General features: G+C 39.8%; 1 protein-coding gene across 6 annotated transcripts in view; it reads left to right on the top strand.

The window, feature by feature from the left end:
* Positions 1 to 20,694, top strand: part of DRC11 (dynein regulatory complex subunit 11) — a 175,177-nt gene that overhangs the window by 1,861 nt on the left and 152,622 nt on the right. For 4 of the 6 annotated variants that reach the window (XM_083350789.1, XM_083350790.1, XM_083350787.1 and 1 more), the window contains exons 2-5: positions 6,092 to 6,419; positions 8,807 to 8,926; positions 9,910 to 10,101; positions 14,564 to 14,635. In XM_083350789.1, the coding sequence (XP_083206915.1) occupies positions 6,092 to 6,419; positions 8,807 to 8,926; positions 9,910 to 10,101; positions 14,564 to 14,635 (712 nt within the window). Of the gene's footprint in view, positions 1 to 6,091; positions 6,420 to 7,075; positions 7,237 to 8,806; positions 8,927 to 9,909; positions 10,102 to 14,563; positions 14,636 to 20,694 lie in introns of those variants that run through there. The other 2 variants (XM_083350792.1, XM_083350791.1) reach the window with 2 other exon arrangements.

Raw genomic sequence — 20,694 nt, 5'->3', positions numbered from 1 at the left:
TCTGTCCTAGTCCTATTAGATCTCTCAGCAGCTTTCGATGCCATCGACCATGGTATCCTACTGCGGCGTCTCGGGGTTGGGAGTGGGAGGCACTGTTTTACGGTGGTTCTCCTATCTCCTGGGCCGCTCGCAGTCGGTGTTGACTGGAGGGCAGAGATCCACCCCGAGGCTTCTCGTTTGTGGAGTTCCTCAGGGGTCGGTTCTCTCGTCCCTCCTGTTCAACATCGATATGAAGCCGCTGGGTGAGATCATTCGTGGTTTTGGGGTGGGGTATCATCAGTACACTGATGATACCCAACTTTTTTTCTCCACCCCGAACCAACCCAGCGATGCCCTCGCCGTGATGTCCCGTTGCCTGGAGGCGGTCCAGGTCTGGATGGGGAGAAACAGGCTTCGTCTCAATCCTGCCAAGACTGAGTGGCTGTGCATATCGGCATCTCGGGTTAACCAGACTATTCTACCTTTAACGATGGGGGGGTGAGGTGTTACCGCCCGTTGATAGGGCTCGCAACTTGGGCGTCCTCCTGAATTCACGGCTCAATTTTAAAGACCATATAGGAGCCGTGACCAGGGGGGCTTTTGCCCAGGTTCGCCTGGTGCGCCAGTTGCGACCCTATCTGGACCGAGATGCCCTACGCACAGTCACTCATGCGCTCGTGACCTCCCATTTAGACTACTGCAACGCTCTCTACATGGGGCTGCCCTTGAGGACCACTCGGAGGCGTCAGCTGGTGCAGAATGCGGCCGCGTGAGTTGTGATGGGGGTTTCCCGATACTCCCATGTAACACCTCTACTCCGCGAGCTGCATTGGCTTCCGGTTGCCCTCCAGGTAAGATTCAAGGTGCTGGTGATGACCTATAAAGCCCTAAATGGCTTGGGTCCGGGATATTTGAGGGGACACCTGCTGCCAGCATCAAGCTCCCTTCGTCCAGTGCGCTCACACAGGGAGGGTCTTCTCAGGGTGCCGCCGGTAAAAGACTGCCGGTGGATAACACCCAGGGGGAGGGCCTTCTCTGTGGGTGCGCCTGCCCTCTGGAACCAGCTGCCCGTGGAGCTTAGGACCACCCCTGGCCTTCATTCATTCCGCCGGGACCTGAAGACCTGGCTCTTTGAGCTCTCCGGCCCAGGCTGAGAATTTTTAACTGGGTTTTTTTTATTTTTAAGGGATGATTTAATCTTTTAAAATTGTTTTTAACTTTTGTATTGGTTTGGTTTTAAATACCCTGTAAACCACCCTGAGTCCTTCGGGAAAGGGTGGTATATAAGTCTAATAAAATAAAATAAATAAATTGCCTAGACTGACTTGTGACAAAGGGTCTTGTTGACTGGAAAAACAGGTATAAGATAGGATACTGTGTGAGTGGTTCCAAATTATATGCAAATTCAACCCAATTCGTTTATTACTGAAGCAATAAAGGAGTATGCATTGAAGTACTTTTACACTCACTGTTTTTTACAATATTCAAACAAAGAAGGAAAGCAATTAGTCAAAACTTTATAAATATATGTGACATCTATCTATAATGTAAGAGTGGGGAATGTAATTGTAATAAATTATAATAGCACTGGAGGTGTGTTTTTAGAGACTTCATCATAAGGTAACAATAGTTTTAAGTGCCCAACCAGTTTTATCTGGTATTACTTTTCAATCCCGTGACTTCTGAACTTGTTACTTAGTTTCATAACCTCTTTTCTGGGGGAGGTCAGAAATTATAATTGGGGTCTTCTGCAAGCAGATCTGCTCTTGCCTCTGAGCCACAATCCTTCATTTTGGAAATATTGTTAAAAGAATGCAGTTAACCTGCAAGGAGTATAAAACCTTCCATTACCTACCATCCAGTCAGAGCTGAAGAAGCTTCTTGGGTGAGAAGTGAAACATCTTCACAGAGAAAAAAGAAAGTCCAGTTGCTTTGTGAAAAAGCACCTTTGGGAGAACCATGACCTAGATGACTGAGAATCTCCATAGACATTTGCAAATACTTCTTTTTGAATCCTCAGAACAGAATCAGCTCTCAAAGTATTACAATGCTTCATTTGAGCAACCTTGCATGTCTTTGGCATACTTTCCTACTTTACCAACAAAAAAATAGAGTCTCTTTTATATTTCTCTGCCTGAATGAAAATAAATTAAAAGAAGGTATATATTCACTTTAATAAAATGTACTGGTTTTTAAATCTAATTTAAATATAACAAACTAATTTATTTACTTAAAAATACTTAGCTTTTATTTGTCCTGGGAAGAAAGTTTTAACTTAGATAAATTCAATTTATTCAGCCAGGATGACAAGTGATTGTTGGTGATGCACATTTCAAGTACTGAAATAGTCAGTTGCACTGTAAAAAGAATATATAGGCTTTACCAACTAAAGCTTATGTTTACATTATCTGTCAGCCTCTTTAAGATAAGCAGATTCACATATTGGGGATTTCTAGGAATGTGGGAAGAGTTTCCTTAAACAAAATCCACGTTTTCATGGATTTTGAAGTAGGAAATAGGTAAAGGTAAAGGTTACGCGGCAGTCGGGAAGTAGGAAATAAGCTGCACAAAAAGCATTTGCATGAATCTATGAACAAGCATGGCTGCTTTAAGATATTAGAGATAGGTGCTGTATGGAGTACCCTATAACAGGGACCCCCAGTCCATGGACCAGATCTGGGCTGCACAAACAAGCAGATGCAGGCAGCACACAAAGCCACACGCCGTCTGGTCCATGGGAAAAAAATCTCTCTCCACACAACTGGTCCCTGGTGCCCAAAAGGGTGGGGACCTCTGCCCTATATGCTGCAAAGCACTCATTTTCCTTCATTTAAAGTGCTGCACATACCTATTAGAAACTACAAGTAGTCCTTGACTTACGACCACAATTGAGCCCAAAATTTCTATTTCTAAACAAGACAATTGTTAAGTGAGTTTTGCCCCATTTTATGAGCTTTCACGCCACAGGTGTTATGTGAATCACTGCAATTATTAAGCTAGTAACATGCCTGTTAAGTGAATCTGGCCGTGAGCACCCAGCCACACCCACCCAGCCCCCAAGGGACGACAGAAAATGAGGTGGCTGGATGGAGTCACTGAAGCAGTAGGCATGAACCTAAATGGACTCTAGAAGATGGTAGAGGACAGGAAGGCCTGGAGGAACATTGTCCATGGGGTCGCGATGGGTTGGACATGACTTCGCAACTAACAACAACAACAACAACATTATCCATCTTTAAGCCATGTTAATATAGTATAATGGTAGCATAATGGTAGTATATGTCCAGTCCGGCAGTCCAAATCCTTTACTTTCTTTTGCTTCTTGTAACATTTTCAGTCTGATTCTAGCTTTTTTTCCTTGCCAAATAAATTTCATTCCCTCTTTTGCCGAGATTCCTCTACCACTTACAGAACCACTCAAAACACAAGGGATGGGGAAAACTGCGACCTGGCTAACCACTAGCATGGACTATGAGTTGTCAGAAAGCTTTTGAGAATTTAAAAAGACTATTTGCAGCTGAACCGGTTCTAAAGCACCCCTGCCAAGAGGAGCCCTTCGTAATTCAAGTAGATGTGAGTGATGTGGCAGTCGGAGCTGTGTTACTGCAAAAGAATAAAATTGGGGAAGGCGAGAGGAGATGGACAGTCTGGGAGAAGGAGGCCTTTGCAATTAGGTGGGAGCTATTCAACTGGCGACACTAGAAGGGACCAAGGTGCCTTCTGAAGTATGGACAGATCACAAAAATTTAGAGGCACTAAAAACTCCCCGAAAATTTTCCCCCAAAGCAAGTGTGATGAGCACAGTACTTTAACCATTTTAATTTTACTCTAAAGTACATACCAGGAAGAAAAAAACCTTCTTGCTGATGCGCTATCCCGATTGCCACAGTACAAAAGCAAACATGAAAAGGTCCACGAGGCAATTATCCCCAATTCACAACCTGCGGCACAACTCTCACCTCGCAGAACCCCTAATCCTGATGACCCAGGAGCGAAGAAGATAAAACGAGAGCTCCTTACCGATCAATAGTTCAAAGATAATCAAACCTCCCTAACATGCAGGGATGGTTTGGCATACAAGGGGGGAAAATTATATCTACCTGAAGCCCTCCGTCTCAATGCTCTTAAACACAGCCATGATGCAAAACAGGCTGGACACTTCGGATATTTAAAAACTCTACACCTCATCTGCCGGCAATTTTGGTGGCCGGGGCTAAAATGAGATGTAGAAAACTATGTCAGGAGTTGTACTGTATGTGCCACCATGAAAAGAATTGCAGGGAAAACCCCTGGGCTACTGCAGTCGGCAGACCCTTCTTAAGCATGGGAAGAAATAGCTATGGACTTTATAGTAGACCTACCCAAAACAAGAGGAAATGCTGTCATCTGGACTGTGATAGATCTGTTCTCGAAGCAGGCTCATTTTATCACCTCAAAGGACTCCCATCTGCCCAACGACTGACTAAATTTTTCCTGAAACATCTACCAACTGCATGGCGCCCCTTTACACCAACAAAACTTCTAAACAATAAGATTTCAACAGTATCACTTGGTTGGCCTGAGATCAAGATACTTGTTATCAGTAAGGAGGTGGCAATATAGCTAGTCTTTGACTTATTACCACAATTGAGCCCAAAATTTCTGTTACTAAGTGAGACAGTTAAGTGAATTTTACCCCATTTTACAACCTTTCTTGCCCCAGTTGTTAAGTGAACCACGGCAGCTATTAAGTTAGTAACACAGTTATTAAATGAATCTGGCTTCCCCATTGACTTTGCTTGTCAGAAGGTCCCAAAAGGGGGTCACATGACCCCGGAACACTGCAACTGTCATAAATAACCAGTTACCAAGCATCTGAATTTTAATCATATGAGCATGGGGATGCTACAACACTCGTAAGTGTGCAAAATGATCGTAAGTCACTTTTTCAGTGCCGTTGTAAGTTCAGATGGTCATTAAACAAGTGATAGTAAGTCAAGGATTACCTGATCCCAATTGATGGATATTTCTACACAACAATTTCTGTAGATATTAAACTAAAGGGGCAAGAGCATCAATCGCTCAGGCATCCCAGAAATAAGGGGTTGTAGACTTTATCTCTCCTTGTCTATCAATACTGGGACTGACTGCAAAAAAAAAAAAGAATTACGCAACCGATCCAGACAAATACTGTATTTGAAAGCTGCCAAGAGTTCAAGATTCACTAAAATCAGTAAACCATCCCCATGCTGGCTCTGCCAGATGTCTTTGACAAGCACAATAATACTTTGACAAATGCAATAATCCACACAGTTATTAATCCTGAAATGAGATTAAAATGGGTTCAGATATTCTCCTCCAGGATTCCCTGGAGTTGTTGATCACCTTTCTTAATTCTTAAAAAAAAAAGAATGTTGGAGGCTGGATAATTTTCCAGATGTCATGGTTCCGATAGATGAGACCAGTAGAAATAAGAACTCTCAGGCAATTGCTTTCCTCAAAGAATACTTTTAATGGCTACATAGTATCGGCACGAACAAAGGTGAATCCAAGACTGAAAATTCCCACCCCCCAAAGTTTATAAAGTAAAGGTGAACTCCCCGCTCCTACAGTTGTTATAAATCACAATCCCCAATTAACTACTTTGGCAGGCTTTCTAACGGCATCTCCAGCCCACCAAAACTTAGGCAGCTTGACCTTGGTTCCCACAAGAAAGTATTTGTTATGGCTAAACTAAAAGAACACATCTCCCCCCTTCCATGGCTGTGGCAATCAAAAACAAAGTAAAGATGGCTGCAGACAGAATTGTTTGAAGGTTTGACACCAGAATCATTGGGTCCAGTGACATCTTCGGGAGTGGTGGGGGTGGTGCACAACAGTCTTCTTTGAAGCCAAATGAACTATTTCCAAATGAATTAATTAAAAAGACACTATCAGATTTAATAGCTGTAGTTCCCCAAATCATGAATTCATGAGTGTAGAATTTTATATAATCTGACAATTACATTTAATTTAATTTAATTGAATTAGAATGGGATTTATTTCAAACTGACATCTATAAGATTTTATTGACAATTTTATATTATTTAATGCTTCCTTTAAGAACTAACACTTTTTTTCCTCTTCCTGTTAGCACTTACAATAAAATATGGGCAGAAGCCCAAGAATCTCTCAACTGCTTGTTGCAAAAGGAGATTGAAGAGAAGTCCCAAAAGCCACTGAAAGACCACCTATTAATTTTTCAGATGCTTGCTACTTTCTACATCAAATATGTGCAAATATTTCACAACTTAGAATCAGCTTATGACCAGATTGTTCACCCACAAAAACGCTTAATTATTCGTCAAGTGCTGGATGGTGTAATGGGCCGTATCTTGGAATTGAAGAATGAAATGGTAGAATTGGAATACTCAGAATACCATTACTTTGATGACATTTTACAGGATCTTAAATTATCCCCTGTAAGTATACTTCAGAAATGCATATTTTCTTGTCCTGCATCCAGTCCCAAGCTAGTACAGCTTTTTATTTTGGTTTTTTGACTGTTATTTTATTTATTTTAAATTTATTTAAAAATCAGAGTTTTCTATCAATGCCCAATGTTATTTAAGAAGATCGTATAGCAAAACACCAGAATCTCACTGTCCTATGGTTGTTGGTGTTTCCAATTCTTGCATTGCAAAATTTATGATTTTTATCTCAGAAATACCGAAATTAATATTTCTGCTATGATAAATGATGATTTCTAGTAGTTTTGTTTTTTAAAAAATCAGATTATAGTATTACTGTAAATTTATATTTAGAGTATATATTAGTATATATATTTAGAATATATATTAGTATATACTCTAGTACAGGGCTTTTCAACCTTTTCACTGATTGTACCACTTTTAGAATATGGCAATATTCAAATACCACAGTTGCCTAGCAAGGTGTCAAAAACTTGATGACCCAAAAAGAAAACAGAAAAAAGTGATAAAGTACAGGTAGTCCTTTAATATCCTCTTTTCTCTCACCCCCTTTATATCCTCTCTTCTCTCCCCCACAGCAGGACCCAGGCAATGCCTCGCGCAGCTCCAGCTGAATCTCTGCCTGAAGACTGCATGAGGCCACCTGTCACTCCCAATCAGCTGGAGCTGAATCTCTGCCTGAAGACTGTATGAGGCTGTCTGCCACGCCCAATCAATTGGAGCTGCGTGCGTTGATCCTGGGCTCTCCACAGGACCCAGGCAGGCAATGCCACACGCAGTTCCAACTGAATCTCTGCCTGAAGATTGGGTGAGGCCACCTGCCACCCTGAATCAGCTGGAGCTGTGTGCGCTGATCCTGGGCTCTCAGCAGGACCTAGGCAATGCGTCACGCAGCTCCAGCTTAATCTTCACACGAAGACTGCGTGAGACTGCCTGCTGCCCCCAAGGTCACCGCCAGTCAGCTGGAGCTGTGTGCTTTGATCCTGGGCTTTAGGACCCAGGCAACATGCAGCTCCAGCTGACTTTCCCACAAGCCTGTACAGCGCTGCTGCTGCTTTACCTCATCCACTTTTACACTTTTTTTTTACACTTTTTTTTACAGTGCTGTTCAACCTGTCGTATGCGTACCACCTGCCAGGTGACAACGTACCATTAGTGGTACGCGTACCCACCGGTTGAAAAGCCTAGTACATACTAGTATGTACTCTAATATATAAACAGATATATTACCATATAGCAAAATAGTTAATTACCAGAGGAGGCATATGCTCTTCCCATCTTTTGCATCACTTATCTTTACAATAGAGCAATTATTGGTCTGTTGTGATACAGCTGTTTTAAGCTACTTTCATTTTGAAGTAGAATAGAATAGTCTCTTCTTAAAAATCTCCAGAGATGGAGCACCCGCCCACGATTTCTGGAAGCAAATTGTTCCACTGGTTGATTGTCCTCACTGTCAGGAAGCTTCTCCTTAATACCAGGTTGCTTCTCTCTTTGATCAGTTTCCAACCATTGTTTCTTGTCCTTCCCTCTGGTGCTCTGGTGAACAAAGTGACCCCCTCTTCCTTGTGGCAGCCCCTGAAATACTGGAATACTGCTATCATGTCTCCCCTATTTCTCTTTTTCTTTAGACTAGCGGCCAACTCAAGTCCCGCAGCCATTCTTCGTATGTTTTAGTCTCCAGGCCTTTGATCATCTAACTTGGTCTTCTCTGAATTTTTTCCAAACTTGTCAACATCTTTTTTTTTAATATGGTAACCAAAATTGGCTGCAGTATTCCAGGTGTGGTCTTACTAGGGTTTTATAAAGCGGTATTAATACTTCTCGTGATCTTGATTCTATGCCTCTGTTTATACAACCCAGGACTATATTCGGGTTTTTTTTTGTTGCTGCTGCACACTGCTGGCACATAGTCAAGTGATCGTCCACTAGGACTACAAGGTCTCTCTCACAGTTACTGTTTTTAAGCCAGATCTCGCCCAATCTGTAATTGTGCCTTTGATGTAAAACTTTGCTTTTTTCCACATTGAAACTCATTTTGTTGGATAGGGCCCATTATTCAAGTTTGTCTGGATCTTTTTGGATTCTGAGTTTGTCTTCTGGGATGTTGGCTGTGATTCAGTGTTAGAATTAGAATGGGTAGACACAGGTTCAAGTCTGCCTTCATTTACAGAAACTCGTTGGATGATTTCTGGTCATTTACACTTTCTCAGTCCAAGTTATTTTTGTGGGGAAAAATAGCACTATTGACAATACTAAATAAATAAATAAATAATAATACTAATCCAAACACTGAGCCCTTCGTTTATAAGATAGGAAGGAAGATACTGTATGTGTAAGTAACACAGTTTTTAAAAATATATGTTTCTCTTCAACAGGATAACATTGAAATCCCTATTCCAAGGTACTTTATCAAGGAGAAAATTAAAGTATTAAAAGAGAGAGAGAGAATCCTTGCTCAGATCATGTTGGATGCCGGAATGTATGAAGATGAACCTGTAAGTATATCAATATAACAAACTGAGGATACGGGTAATCCTCATTTAGCAACCACTTGTTCAGTGACCATTCAGAGTCACAGTGATGCTGAACAAGGGTTCTTATGACCAATCCTCAAAGTTGCAACTGTCACAGTATCCTGGTAGTGACATGATTGCAATTTTGGCACTTTGCAACTGGCTTGCAGTTACAACAACTTCCTTGCCAGCTTTCCTCAAGCAAAGTTAATGGGGAAGCCAGAAGAATAGGTCACAAATTGCTCTACTGCTTTTTCTCCCAGGGAATCCCCAGGCAGCAAAGCAAGTGCAGATCCCAAAAGGCAGGCAGTTGCCTACTTGCCCATACTTGGACTACAGTGCCCACCATTCCACAACACCTGCCCATCCCCGCTCACTCATGCCATTCAGCTGCACTCATTCTGCAGCACCCAGCCACATTGCAGGTCCCATTCCCCAGACACCTGATTCTCACTTAACAATTGTAATGAGAATTGCTGGAATTGACTGCTAAGCAAGGCAGTTATGTGACATCACACTTTATAATCACTTGCTTAGGGAGGAAATTCTGATCACAATTAGCATCATTAAGCAAGGACTACTTGTGATCTGAATATCATAATGACTTAATTAAAGAGAATATTTGAGAATATTCTCAGCGTGCCTAGCTCAGGAATTCTGTGAGTTGAAGTCCACAAGTCATAAAAGGGCCATGTTTGAAGACCCCTGATCTAGAATTATGCTGTTCAAGCTGGGTAGCCATATAAAAGCTTTAAATGAATTAGTCAATGTATTCCTTCAAGGACAGAAGTTTGAGAATATAAATAAGCATTCGAGATGCATTTTTCCCCCCAAAGTAGGAAGAGGTAAATAATGTATTTGGAATTATCCTGGGGTCAAAATGATACCTGCCTACAGGACTGATGTGGTGCACTTACTAAAAATAAGTACTGAGTTTTCTCTTAAACTTCATTTTTATATTGCAGAAAAAACCTGTGAAGGTCATGCTTTTAGAGGAAGCTGTTAGAGTAATTCAGATAGCTGAGCGAGCTCGACAGGGCCGACTCAGGGCTACATTCATGAAGCAAATCTTTCTTGAAGAAAAGAGAGAACGATTAGCCAGGCTTCAGGGTACAAAAGGTCCAGATGTTGAAACTGCAGCAATGTGCATTCAAAGGGTAAAACATATACTTGTTAGAAACATGTTCCATTGAAAAGTGGATTTGTATTCATTTTTTTAATGTTCTATCTATGGAAAATGTTCATATCTGTTTTTATATTATTGTTCACTTTTGTTTAATTAAAAGGGGAAAAATAAAACAACATATATTTTCATACTTTCATATATAAAATGTGATATAACAGTTTCAGTAAAGGATGATTATTTTTCTTTTTTTTGGAAAATTTTATTAAATACACATTTAAAAACAAAAGTGGACATGATTCAACTTCCCTAGCTACAACACTACTATTAGTATTATTTTACGTTGCAGAAAGAAATAACAAAAACCTAAAATACAATCTATAACAGGACAGAGTATAAAAAAATGTACATGTAAGATCTGTCGGTTTTTTTAGTAAACTGTCATTCAGTCCTCAGCGTTATATTTACGTATCTTTCAGTTATGTCCATTATATAGATGCTAATAAAAAAATCCTTACATTATCAACCAATCAAACAGTGTTCATCTTAGCAATCCTCCTTAACTCTAACCAAATGTATAAATTTTGCCAAATTTCATAATACTCCATTTCGTTCTTATTTTTGAGCTCTAGGGTTAACCTGTCCATTTCAGCACAGGATAAAATTTTATCTATTATTTCTTCTTCAGTGGGTGTTTCCTTTCTTTTCCATTTTTGGGCATATGCCAGTCTTGCTGCGGTTAAGATATCTACTAATAAGTAGAGAGATGCTTTACCTAGATTATCGTTAATAATCCCTAATAAAAAAAATTCTGATTTTAAATCAATTTTTCGTCGTAATATTTCTTCCAACCAATTTTAATCCGCTGCCAAAATTTTTTTGCTTCTGAACATTCCCACCACATATGATAATAAGTCCCTGGAAGCCTTCTGCATTACCAGCACATTGGTGAGATTTTTTTTGTCTATTTTTGCTAACCTTGTAGGGGGAAGATGCCATCTATAAAACATCTTGTACAAATTCTCTTTATAGGAGGTGGCTAGCGTTAACCTCCTATTTCTATCCCATAGTAGTTGCCAATTATCTAAGTCAATATTATAACCAAAATTTTTACTCCAGGTTAACATTGTTTCTTTTACCTGTTCTTCTAATAAATCCTGTTCTAATAAATATTGGTATATCTTTTTTATCAATCGATCTTTGTAAGGATGATTGTATTTCATTGTAATAATTGATACATATTTTTAAGCAGTTTGTTCTTAAGTTGTAATGTCAGGTCTTTAATTCTCTAAGTCAGTGGTCCCCAAACTTTTTGGCTGCATGGACCAGTGGTGTGGAGGAGGGGACGGGTTTGCACTTTCAACCTTATCCGGTTTATGTGCAAATGAAACTTCATGCACTCACTTGCCACTTGCACAATACTTTTCCAACAGGCTGTGGACTGGGAGTTGGGGATCCTTGCTCTAAATAATTAGAAAGTTTAACTTATCTTTCCCATACTGAAGGATTAGCAATAAAAAGGATACCAAGCATCCATTTCTATATAACAGATAAGTAGTTCAAAAGTAGTTCCCCCGGGGGAAAAATAAATAATAGTTTTAATGAAGCATTATTTTCACTGTTCAGTTATGCAGTTATTCATTGCAACACAGTGAATTACACATTTCTTTTTTACTTCTTGAATATATACCCAAAATTTAGTACCTCAAAATATATGCATAATTCAAGATTCAGGAAAGCAAAATTGACAAATGTACAATTGTGTTGTTTTCAGAGCTATCTTCAGAAATGAAAAACCCCATACAAATTAATAGAGTAATATTCTGAGTTTTCCCCCAAAATATTTATGAGAATTCCACATAAACTCTAAACTAACCTGGAAATTAAATTAATTTTTAGAGTGCTTACTATTCCTCTCAAAAAAAACTTATTACTGATTTGTTGCACAGTCAGCTAGATATTTAAACTGAATTTGACATTTTTATCAACCTATTGAGTCCTTCCCAAGAACCTGGAATAGGCAGATGTTGATGTTTGATGGTGTTAAAGGTATCATCGCAGGATGTAAACTGTTCTGAGTAAAGTTGCCTTTTGCAGTTGACCAGTGGTAACTTTGTCAATGCCAATGGTGTTCTCCTGGCGCTCCAGTTGTTTTGGGATACTATTACTATTGGTTCTACCTTTGCTTTCTTTTGCCACAGACTTTCTATTTCTATTTACAGATCTTTGTATTTTGTTATTTTCTCCAGTTCTTTCTCTTCTGTTCTGCTGTCTCCAGGTACTGCCATGTCCCTATCCAGACTTTTTTATCTTTCTTATTAACAATTGTTAAGTCTGGAATGTTACGTGGCAGGTGCCTGTCAATTTAGCTTATTACTTGCAGGCAGATGGTATTTCTTGTAGATCTTCTAATGTACCATTGTTGCTAGTTTGTCATTGCATTGTTTGTAGTCAGTTTGTGTGATCTTCTTGTAGCAGCTGACCAGGTGAAGAACTGTTTCTTCAGCCTCTTCTTTAGAGGCAGCACTTGCTGTCTGTTGCTATCTTCTCAGTCCTGAGTTTGTGTGCATTTGTTCTTATGGCCTGGTGTTATGCAGCCAGAATTAGCCACTCTGTCTCTTACTTCAACTTTCCTGCTCTTAATCCTTGCCAGGTCTTGTTATTATCTATTTTCCCTGCTATTTTTTAATGTATTGGTCATATAATGGTTTGTCTTTCCATCCCTTTTTTCTGTTCTGCATTTGGTCTTTCTTGTAAGCTAGTTTGGTCTCTCCAGTACTCAGTAAGTCTTCTTGGTTTACTAGCTTCAATTTATTTTCTTCACTGTCCTTCAGATATTCTTCCAATGCCCTTTTTTATTCTCCAACAACCTGATGTACTAGAAACACTCTATACCCACCTATTTTCCTTGGTAAGTAGTCTATCAACATTGCTGCGTGGATGAAGGGCATGATTCATTATCATTATTTTTCTAGTCTTCCTATGTAGGACTTTTAGTTTTGCTTGAGTCCAGTCCACTATTTCAGCTGTATATCTTATGACTGGAATTGCCCAAGTGTTAATAGCCTTGGTGATATTGCCTCTCCTGAGTTTGGACTTCTTCTCTCTCTGATGTACTCACTTCTAATCTTTTTTTAAACTTCAATATGCTTGATGTTGTCATCTTGAAAGATGTTCAGGTATTTGTAGTGATTGCCTTCATCCAGACTCTGGATTTCCATAGGGATTCTTTATCCTTTAATTGTAAGTTTTAGAAATGTCACATTGAATAAAAATACTTAATAAATTCATTTTATCTATAACTACAATTATCTAGTATAGTAAAGAATAAATCTCTGTATTAGACCAAATAATATAATATTAAATAGATTAATCATGTGCATTGGAGCCAGAATAAAGGGTGAAAATCAGAAATAAACCATAGTGTTATCCTCAGCATATAATGCCAATGAGAATTAATTTCTATATTTATCATATTTAATATATAATTTTGTAATTATATGTATTGGTGTTTGTGTTTAAATATGTGCAAATTTATAAATAATTTGTAAATAATAACAGTTATAGTCTATCTTGCTTTCTATAGATATATTCAGGAAAACTGTATGTTTTTATTTTTAGTGAGAGCTGTCCAGAAGAAAACTTGGGTCGCTTTCTTCCACCTATACCATCCTATCCAAGGCTGTAAAAAACATGTTTGGAAGAATTCCTTCTTGTCCCCAAGCAAGGGCACTGTAATTTTCTGTTCTTTTTAATTCATTGAATTGAATTATAAGGAACTAAAAACAATAATTCATATATTCATCAATTATAAGGAATGCCATAAGAGACATTTGTTACACTGAGATGTCCTCAGATCATATTTACTATTTTATACAAATAAGTTTGAAAAAAAAGAGTTGCAGTTGAGTTAAGTCATTTGGAAGCTAAGGGTGAAATTCTTCAGAGTAATTTGAGTCATGCCATAAAAGGCTTGTAATTAATTTAAATAAATTCAGGAAAAAATGTCCAGTGGTACTCTATATCCATTAAGGGAGCCAATAATCAGAACAAAAGTTCAAACAATATCTTCAATATGATTGAATATGAAAATACTTTTGAAAAAATGTTTAAGAATTAAAATAATTCAATTTATAGTACTACACATTCTTTTTTATTCTCTTTTTAATTCAGTATATTATAGTTTTAAAAAGGAAGTTCTGAACTGATGTTCTTTGCACATTATCTTATGTATCATGTCTATAAAATTGTATGAAAGGAAATAGAAATGCTATAATATGAATAGAATAAAAATAAGTCTGCAAATGTCAACAGAATCAACTGAGGATAGCTTCCAAATTATTTTATACCATATACTGAGAAGGAAAATGGATATTATCCCTATTCTGTTTATATAATTTATACAATCTATTTTTCATTTTTTAATTTATTTTCCTTGTTGCAGTAAAAGAAACTGTAAGAAGGGCAATTAAATACCTTTTGGTTTTACAATACAGATTTGGCGTGGACACACCCAGTGGAAGAAAACTTTGAAAATTAGAGAAGAAGAAATGGTATTTCTAGGCATGGTAAATCTTTAACTATCTTTTTCTTTGAGTAATAATTAAATTTTGATTAATATAAAATGAGATTTGCAAAAGTATACTATATAAGACAGTTGTTAAGAGCAAATCTTTATGCAAAAAAACAACATGTTGATACTGGAAATTTATGCATCTGAATCAATTAAGAGTAGGAGCCAGAAAATAGAGTGGCATTGATGGACCTGGCAAGGTCCTTGGCCCATCTGGCTTTTAAAAAAAAGAAAAAGAAAAACTGACATATCCATTGTCCTTATTTTATAATACGGTAAATCATCTCCATGTTAATCCACATAGGCTTCCTTAAAAGCCATAAATGTTGGGTGACTTAATGCTTTATTTCAAATGTGCCCAGCCACTTAGGAAAAAATTCAGTATGTTTTCATGTTGAAGATGCCGGACAATGAGTAGGAAGACCCAAACTCTTGTGTATTCTTAGCTTCAAGGACTCACTTTGTGTCATTGAGCCAATTGTGCTTTCTCAGCCAAATCTATTTTACAGGGATATTGTTGTGAGGGAAACCAGGAGGAGAAAATATAATGTAGGCTACCTTCAACAAAACATAGGATATTAACCATATAAATAAATACACAGACAAATGTAGTAGGGCATCTATATGGGAATTAGAAAGGGTAAGAAGAAGCAACATTACCTGTTTGCCTTCTGCTAAGCAGATGTTGCATCTACCAAGGCAACCATTTTATGAAAAAGTCCATGGCATGCTGCCAAAATTTTAAATAATGCCCTGAACCCAGAATAAAAAAATACAGGAGGATGACAGGAGATGGATTTAAAAGACCTACTGCTTCTACTACTAAAAGGTAGCTGAAGGGAAAGCAGATAATGGGCAGTTGTATATAAATATCTTCTATCAGCATACAGGAGTAGTTTCTGTGATGTTTGATTTTTCATCTTCAGCCCTAGAAAGTGACAATCTTAAATGAAGGAATATAATAATCAGCGTTGCTTTAAGTCTCTGTTAGCTACCTCATCTTAGACACTATAGAACCATAAACAAAAGAGGAGTGGAGTTGCATTAGATAAAAGAAATAACTACACCATTATAGAATGCAAAAATGAAAACCTTCAATGCATTTGGGTTAATATAAAAGGAAAAAAGAGTAATATTGCAACAGACCACCAAACTAGAGGAAATCAATAAAAATTTGCTAATCAGTTAGCTTAAGGTGTGCAGGAAGAACACTACAATTGTAATAAGGACTTTATTACCCTGCCATCAACTAGGAGACAAACTGCACCAAGTGGAAGATCAAACATGTTCTGATGAACCTAATGGACACCTTTATCATTCAAAATGTAGAGGAGGAAACTAGAGGGTTAGCTGTACTTCATTTAATTCTTACTAATAAGGATACTGTAAAGCGATAGAAGATGTTGAAGCTGCTGGAACTTTGGGAGGTAGTAACCATGTTATACTGGAATTCAACATAATGCAGACATAAGCAATAGAACAAAGTCAACATAGTATCTTAGACTTTACAAGAGTTGATTTCAACAAACTTAGAGCTTGGCAAGGATTCCATGGATGAAAATTAAAAGGGAAAGCAATTCAAGAAGCTTGGGAAACTAAAACATGAAACTATAAATGCACAATCTAGCTTACCACTGAGGAAAAAAACCAAGAATCAATGTCAAAAATAATTTTAAAAGTTTCTTTAACATATAAAAAACAAGGTGAAAGTCAAGGAAACAATAAGTGCACTAAAGGGAGAAGGTGGCATGAAGGTAACAGGCAGCAGAAATGGGAACTATTAAATTCATTCTTTGCATCTGTCTTTACACAAAACAAAACAAAACAAAAAAGTCCAATTTAACAAAAACAGTACTATAAAAGACAGATTTGTGGTGACTCCCTCAGATGCTTCCCCAGATACCTCTCCATATGTCACCTCGGAGGAAGATGAACCAGTTCTGAGCACGTCAAGAGGGGAGTTGGTCAATGGCTCCAAACAGCCGTCTGAGGGTGATTTGGCTGAAGTGTGCAGCTGTAGTCAGTGATGAGGAAGAGGAATTGCTTCTGCACCTGATGCAAGAACACATAGGGCAGAGAAAAGGCAGGAGCAGCTAAAGTCAGCCAGATTACTTGCAAGGAGGCAGCCTCACCTTTTTTGATGGGGTGCACTAGAAGCTGGCTATTTAACAGCACACAGATAAAGAAATGCTGGGAACAATATGTTTGTTTTCTTGCTGCCTTGAACTTTGTATTGTGTCTCTGCAGCTGTTTCCCTTGCCTTGCCTTTGCCTTGGAAACTTGCTTTTACCTAGTGGACTGGACTTGCTTTTGCCTTGAGGAATAGTGTTGGCTTCATTTGAGTAGCCTGTGGAACTCATTGGGGTTGAGCTGGTGCCAGCTGCAGAATACCAATTCAGACTTGGAAGCCTTAATAAAGACTCCTGTTGTGTGTTCATGTGTGTATGACAGCATAAGACAGCATAAAGTTAGGAATACAAGTCTAGGCAAGAAAATCTTGTCCAATACTTATCCAGTATTCCACACTTAGAATACTGCATCCAGTTTTGCTCACTATGATTAAAAAAGATAGCAAGTCTAAAAGTGCAGAGAAGAGCAACAAAGATGATTAGTTGTTGGAGGCTAACCATAGTATGAAAGTTTAAAGGTATGTCTAGTCTAAAGAAGAGAAGGACTAGGGGTGACTTGAAAGCAGTCTCCTAATAGATGATAGATATGGATGATAGGTAGATAGATTAGAGATTTAAATAGATGATAGAGAGATTTAGATAGATAGATAGATAGATAGATAGATAGATAGAGAGATTAGAGAGATTTAAATAGATGATAGATAGAGCCTTGGTGGAGCAGTGGGCTAATGCCTCCTTAAGTAACACCAGCTGCCTGCAATTAGTGCAGGTTCGAGTCCCACCAGGCTCAAGGTTGACTCAGCCTTCCATCCTTCTGAGGTAGGTAAAATGAGGACCCAGATTGTTGGGGGGAAATAAGCTGACTTTGTAATAATGCCGCTTGGGGTGTGTGTGAAAGCCCTAATAAGCAGGCATATACATAGAATGAAGGCTACTGCTAAACTTGTAAGCTGCCCTGAGTCTTCGGAGAAGGGCGGGATATAAATGGAATTAAATAAAATAAATATTTGAGGGGCTGTGACAGATAGGAGTTGTTCAACCTATTCTCCAAAACACCTGAAGATAGGTCAAGAAGTAACGGATGGAAACCTACAAACTCTCACAATTCAAATCAACTGCACAGTCAACCACCGATGGCACCAACCCTCAACCAATCCACACAACCGTCCCCACCAGCACTTCATCTCCCAGTGACCCTCACCTGACATGACTCCCCATCACAAGACCTACTGACCAAACAAAGCCACAAGCTCAGAGAATGAACCTCCACCTTCAACACTATACCATAGGATTAATTGGAAGACTTAGGTGGTATGGACACATTGTACACAGTAAAGACTCAGTGGGAAGGACAGCCATATGTCTGGACCTTGATGGCCAGCGACCCCATAGCAGGCCCAAGAAAAAATGGATGGATCGCATCAAGGAGGACGTGGAATATGTGGGTATCGCCCCTGAAGATGCCCTGGTTTGACTAAATGGAGATGGCTTTGCTGACACACAGATCCTGCCATAGTGTGGGAATAACTAGGAAGAAGAGGAGTCTATAGTGTACATTAAAATAGCGCTGATTAATTTGAATAGTTTATCAACACCTAATATCTCCCAAATGTTCTCCCAGAGCTACATTTTTACTGCTTCATGAAAACGTACTAGGAAAGAGGGAGGCAAGTTATTCCATAAGAGAAGGCCTTGCTATAGGATCTCTGTAAACGGAACTCTTGGAAATGGGACCTTCAGCAGGATCTCTCTTCCAGATCTTACTGGATGGGCAGATTATTAAATATCTAATGTAAGACATCTGGGTTTTTATAAGAAATATCAGAAATTTTGTGTTTGTGATGGCAGATATATATCCCCAAAACAAAATTAGAAATTAAGATACTTCGATTAAAATAAACCCAGACTTGCCACAGTGACATTGAAATTATCAGGAAAGGAAAAATAATACTGTGCCTGATTTAGAAATCAGCACTGGAAGATATACCGTATATACTTGAGTATAAGCCGACTCGAGTATAAGCCAAGACCCCTAATTTTACCCCAAAAAACTGGAAAAAGTTATTGACTCGAGTATAAGCCGAGTATAAGTATAAGCTTGGCTCCTTCTTAGCAACATATCTATATTCTGTGCCACGACGAGCCGCTTGTTGACTCTGGCAGCATCCCGGAGCTGGCTCGGGCCGCGGTTCGCAGGGTCCGCTCATGAGGCTGCCAGGCTTCCTGGCAGCACATCCCGCAGGGAAGGTCTGCTAGGGAGGCGGCAGTCAAGCGTTGTTTCCCTCCTCGTGTGTGTGTGTGTGTGTGTGTGTGTGTGAGACCTGCGGGAACGGCTGGTAGAGGTGGCGGCAGTCCGGCGTTTCCCCCCCTCATGCATGCGTGCGTGTGTCAGACCCGCGGGAATGGCTGGTAAGGAAGCGGCGTCCCCCCTCTCCTGTGTGTCGGGCCCACGGGGCTTGACACACAGAGAAATGCAAATGCCGGACTGCCGCCACCTTTACTAGCCATTCCTGCGGGTCTGACACACACACACACACGCACGAGGGGGAGAAACAACGCTGGACTGCCGCCACCTCTACCAGCTCTGCAAGCCTCTGCCGCCCCTTCTCTCCGCTGCCTGTTCCGAACGAAGGGGCGTCCCTTTGTTCAGGCCAGGCTGCTGAGAGAAGGGAGCGGCAGAGCCTTGCAGAGCTGCTCCCTTCGGCTCCTCTTTGTTCAGGCCAGGCAGCGGAGAGAAGGGGCAGCAAAGGCTTGCAGAGCTGGTAGAGGTGGTGGCAGTCCAGCGTTGTTTCTCCCCCTCATGCGTGTGTGTGTGTGTGTCAGACCCGCAGGAATGGCTAGTAAAGGTGGCGGCAGTCCGGCATTTGCGTTTCTCTGTGTGTCAAGCCCCGTGGGCTCGACACAGGAAGGGGGGGAATGCCGGAATGCCGCTTCCCTACCAGCCATTCCCGTGGGTCTGACACACACACGCACGCACGAGGGGGAGAAACAACGCTGGACTGCCGCCACCTCTACCAGCTCTGCAAGGCTCTGCCGCTCCCTTCTCTCAGCAGCCTGGCCCGAACAAAGGGACAGTTCTTTTTTTTGTTCACTGGAGTATAAGCCGAAGTGGATTTTTTCAGCCCAAAAAGTGGGCTGAAAAATTCGGCTTATACTCAAGTATATACCTACATGTAATTTCAACCATCCTGGTGGGATCAGTTATAAAATAACAGCATGATTCAAGGATATAGATAAAATGTACCAATGATTGAATCTTCTTTTTTGTATAAGAATTGTGTATTAAATGACTTAATATGGAAAAGGAGAATGAAGATGATGTAATGTATAAATTAACTAGTTTACTGAGCATATGAAGCTGTTTTACACAGAATCAGCTATATGAGGCTGTCTGCCTTAACTGACAAGACTATATTTAAGTCTCAGATAAAGATATTTCCTAGCCTTAAAGTAAATATTACTTATTGAATGTGTGATTCTTTGTGTGCAAACATATCTTCTACTATTGATCTATGAATGCCATATGAACAGAAAGGCAGATGTAAATCAAAATAATGTATAAGGAGCCATGATAGTGCAGAGGTTAGAATGCAGTATTGCAGGCTAACTCTGCTCACTGCCAGGAGTTCAGTTCTGACCTGCTCAAGGTTGACTCAGCCTTCCACCCTTCCAAGTTTGGTAAAATGAGAACCCAGATTGTTGGGGGCAATATGTTAACTCTGTAAACCACTTAGAGAGTGCTATAAAGCAGGGCTTTTCAACCAGTGGCACGGTACATTGGCATCTGGCAGGTGGTACGCGACCATCCTAGAAAAGTGGTAGCAGGAGAGGGGAATGAGCTGAACCGGTGATAGCACTGCACAAGTCTGAGCGAGAGATGGCAGGAGCTGCAGGGCTGTCAGGGCTCAGCGGAAGCACCAGGATT

The sequence above is a fragment of the Vipera ursinii genome (assembly GCF_947247035.1).
Source record: "Vipera ursinii genome assembly, chromosome: 1".
Lineage (NCBI taxonomy): Eukaryota > Metazoa > Chordata > Lepidosauria > Squamata > Viperidae > Vipera > Vipera ursinii.
The sequence above is the reverse complement of the archived record's forward strand: the minus strand, read 5'-3'. Positions and strand labels throughout refer to the sequence as shown.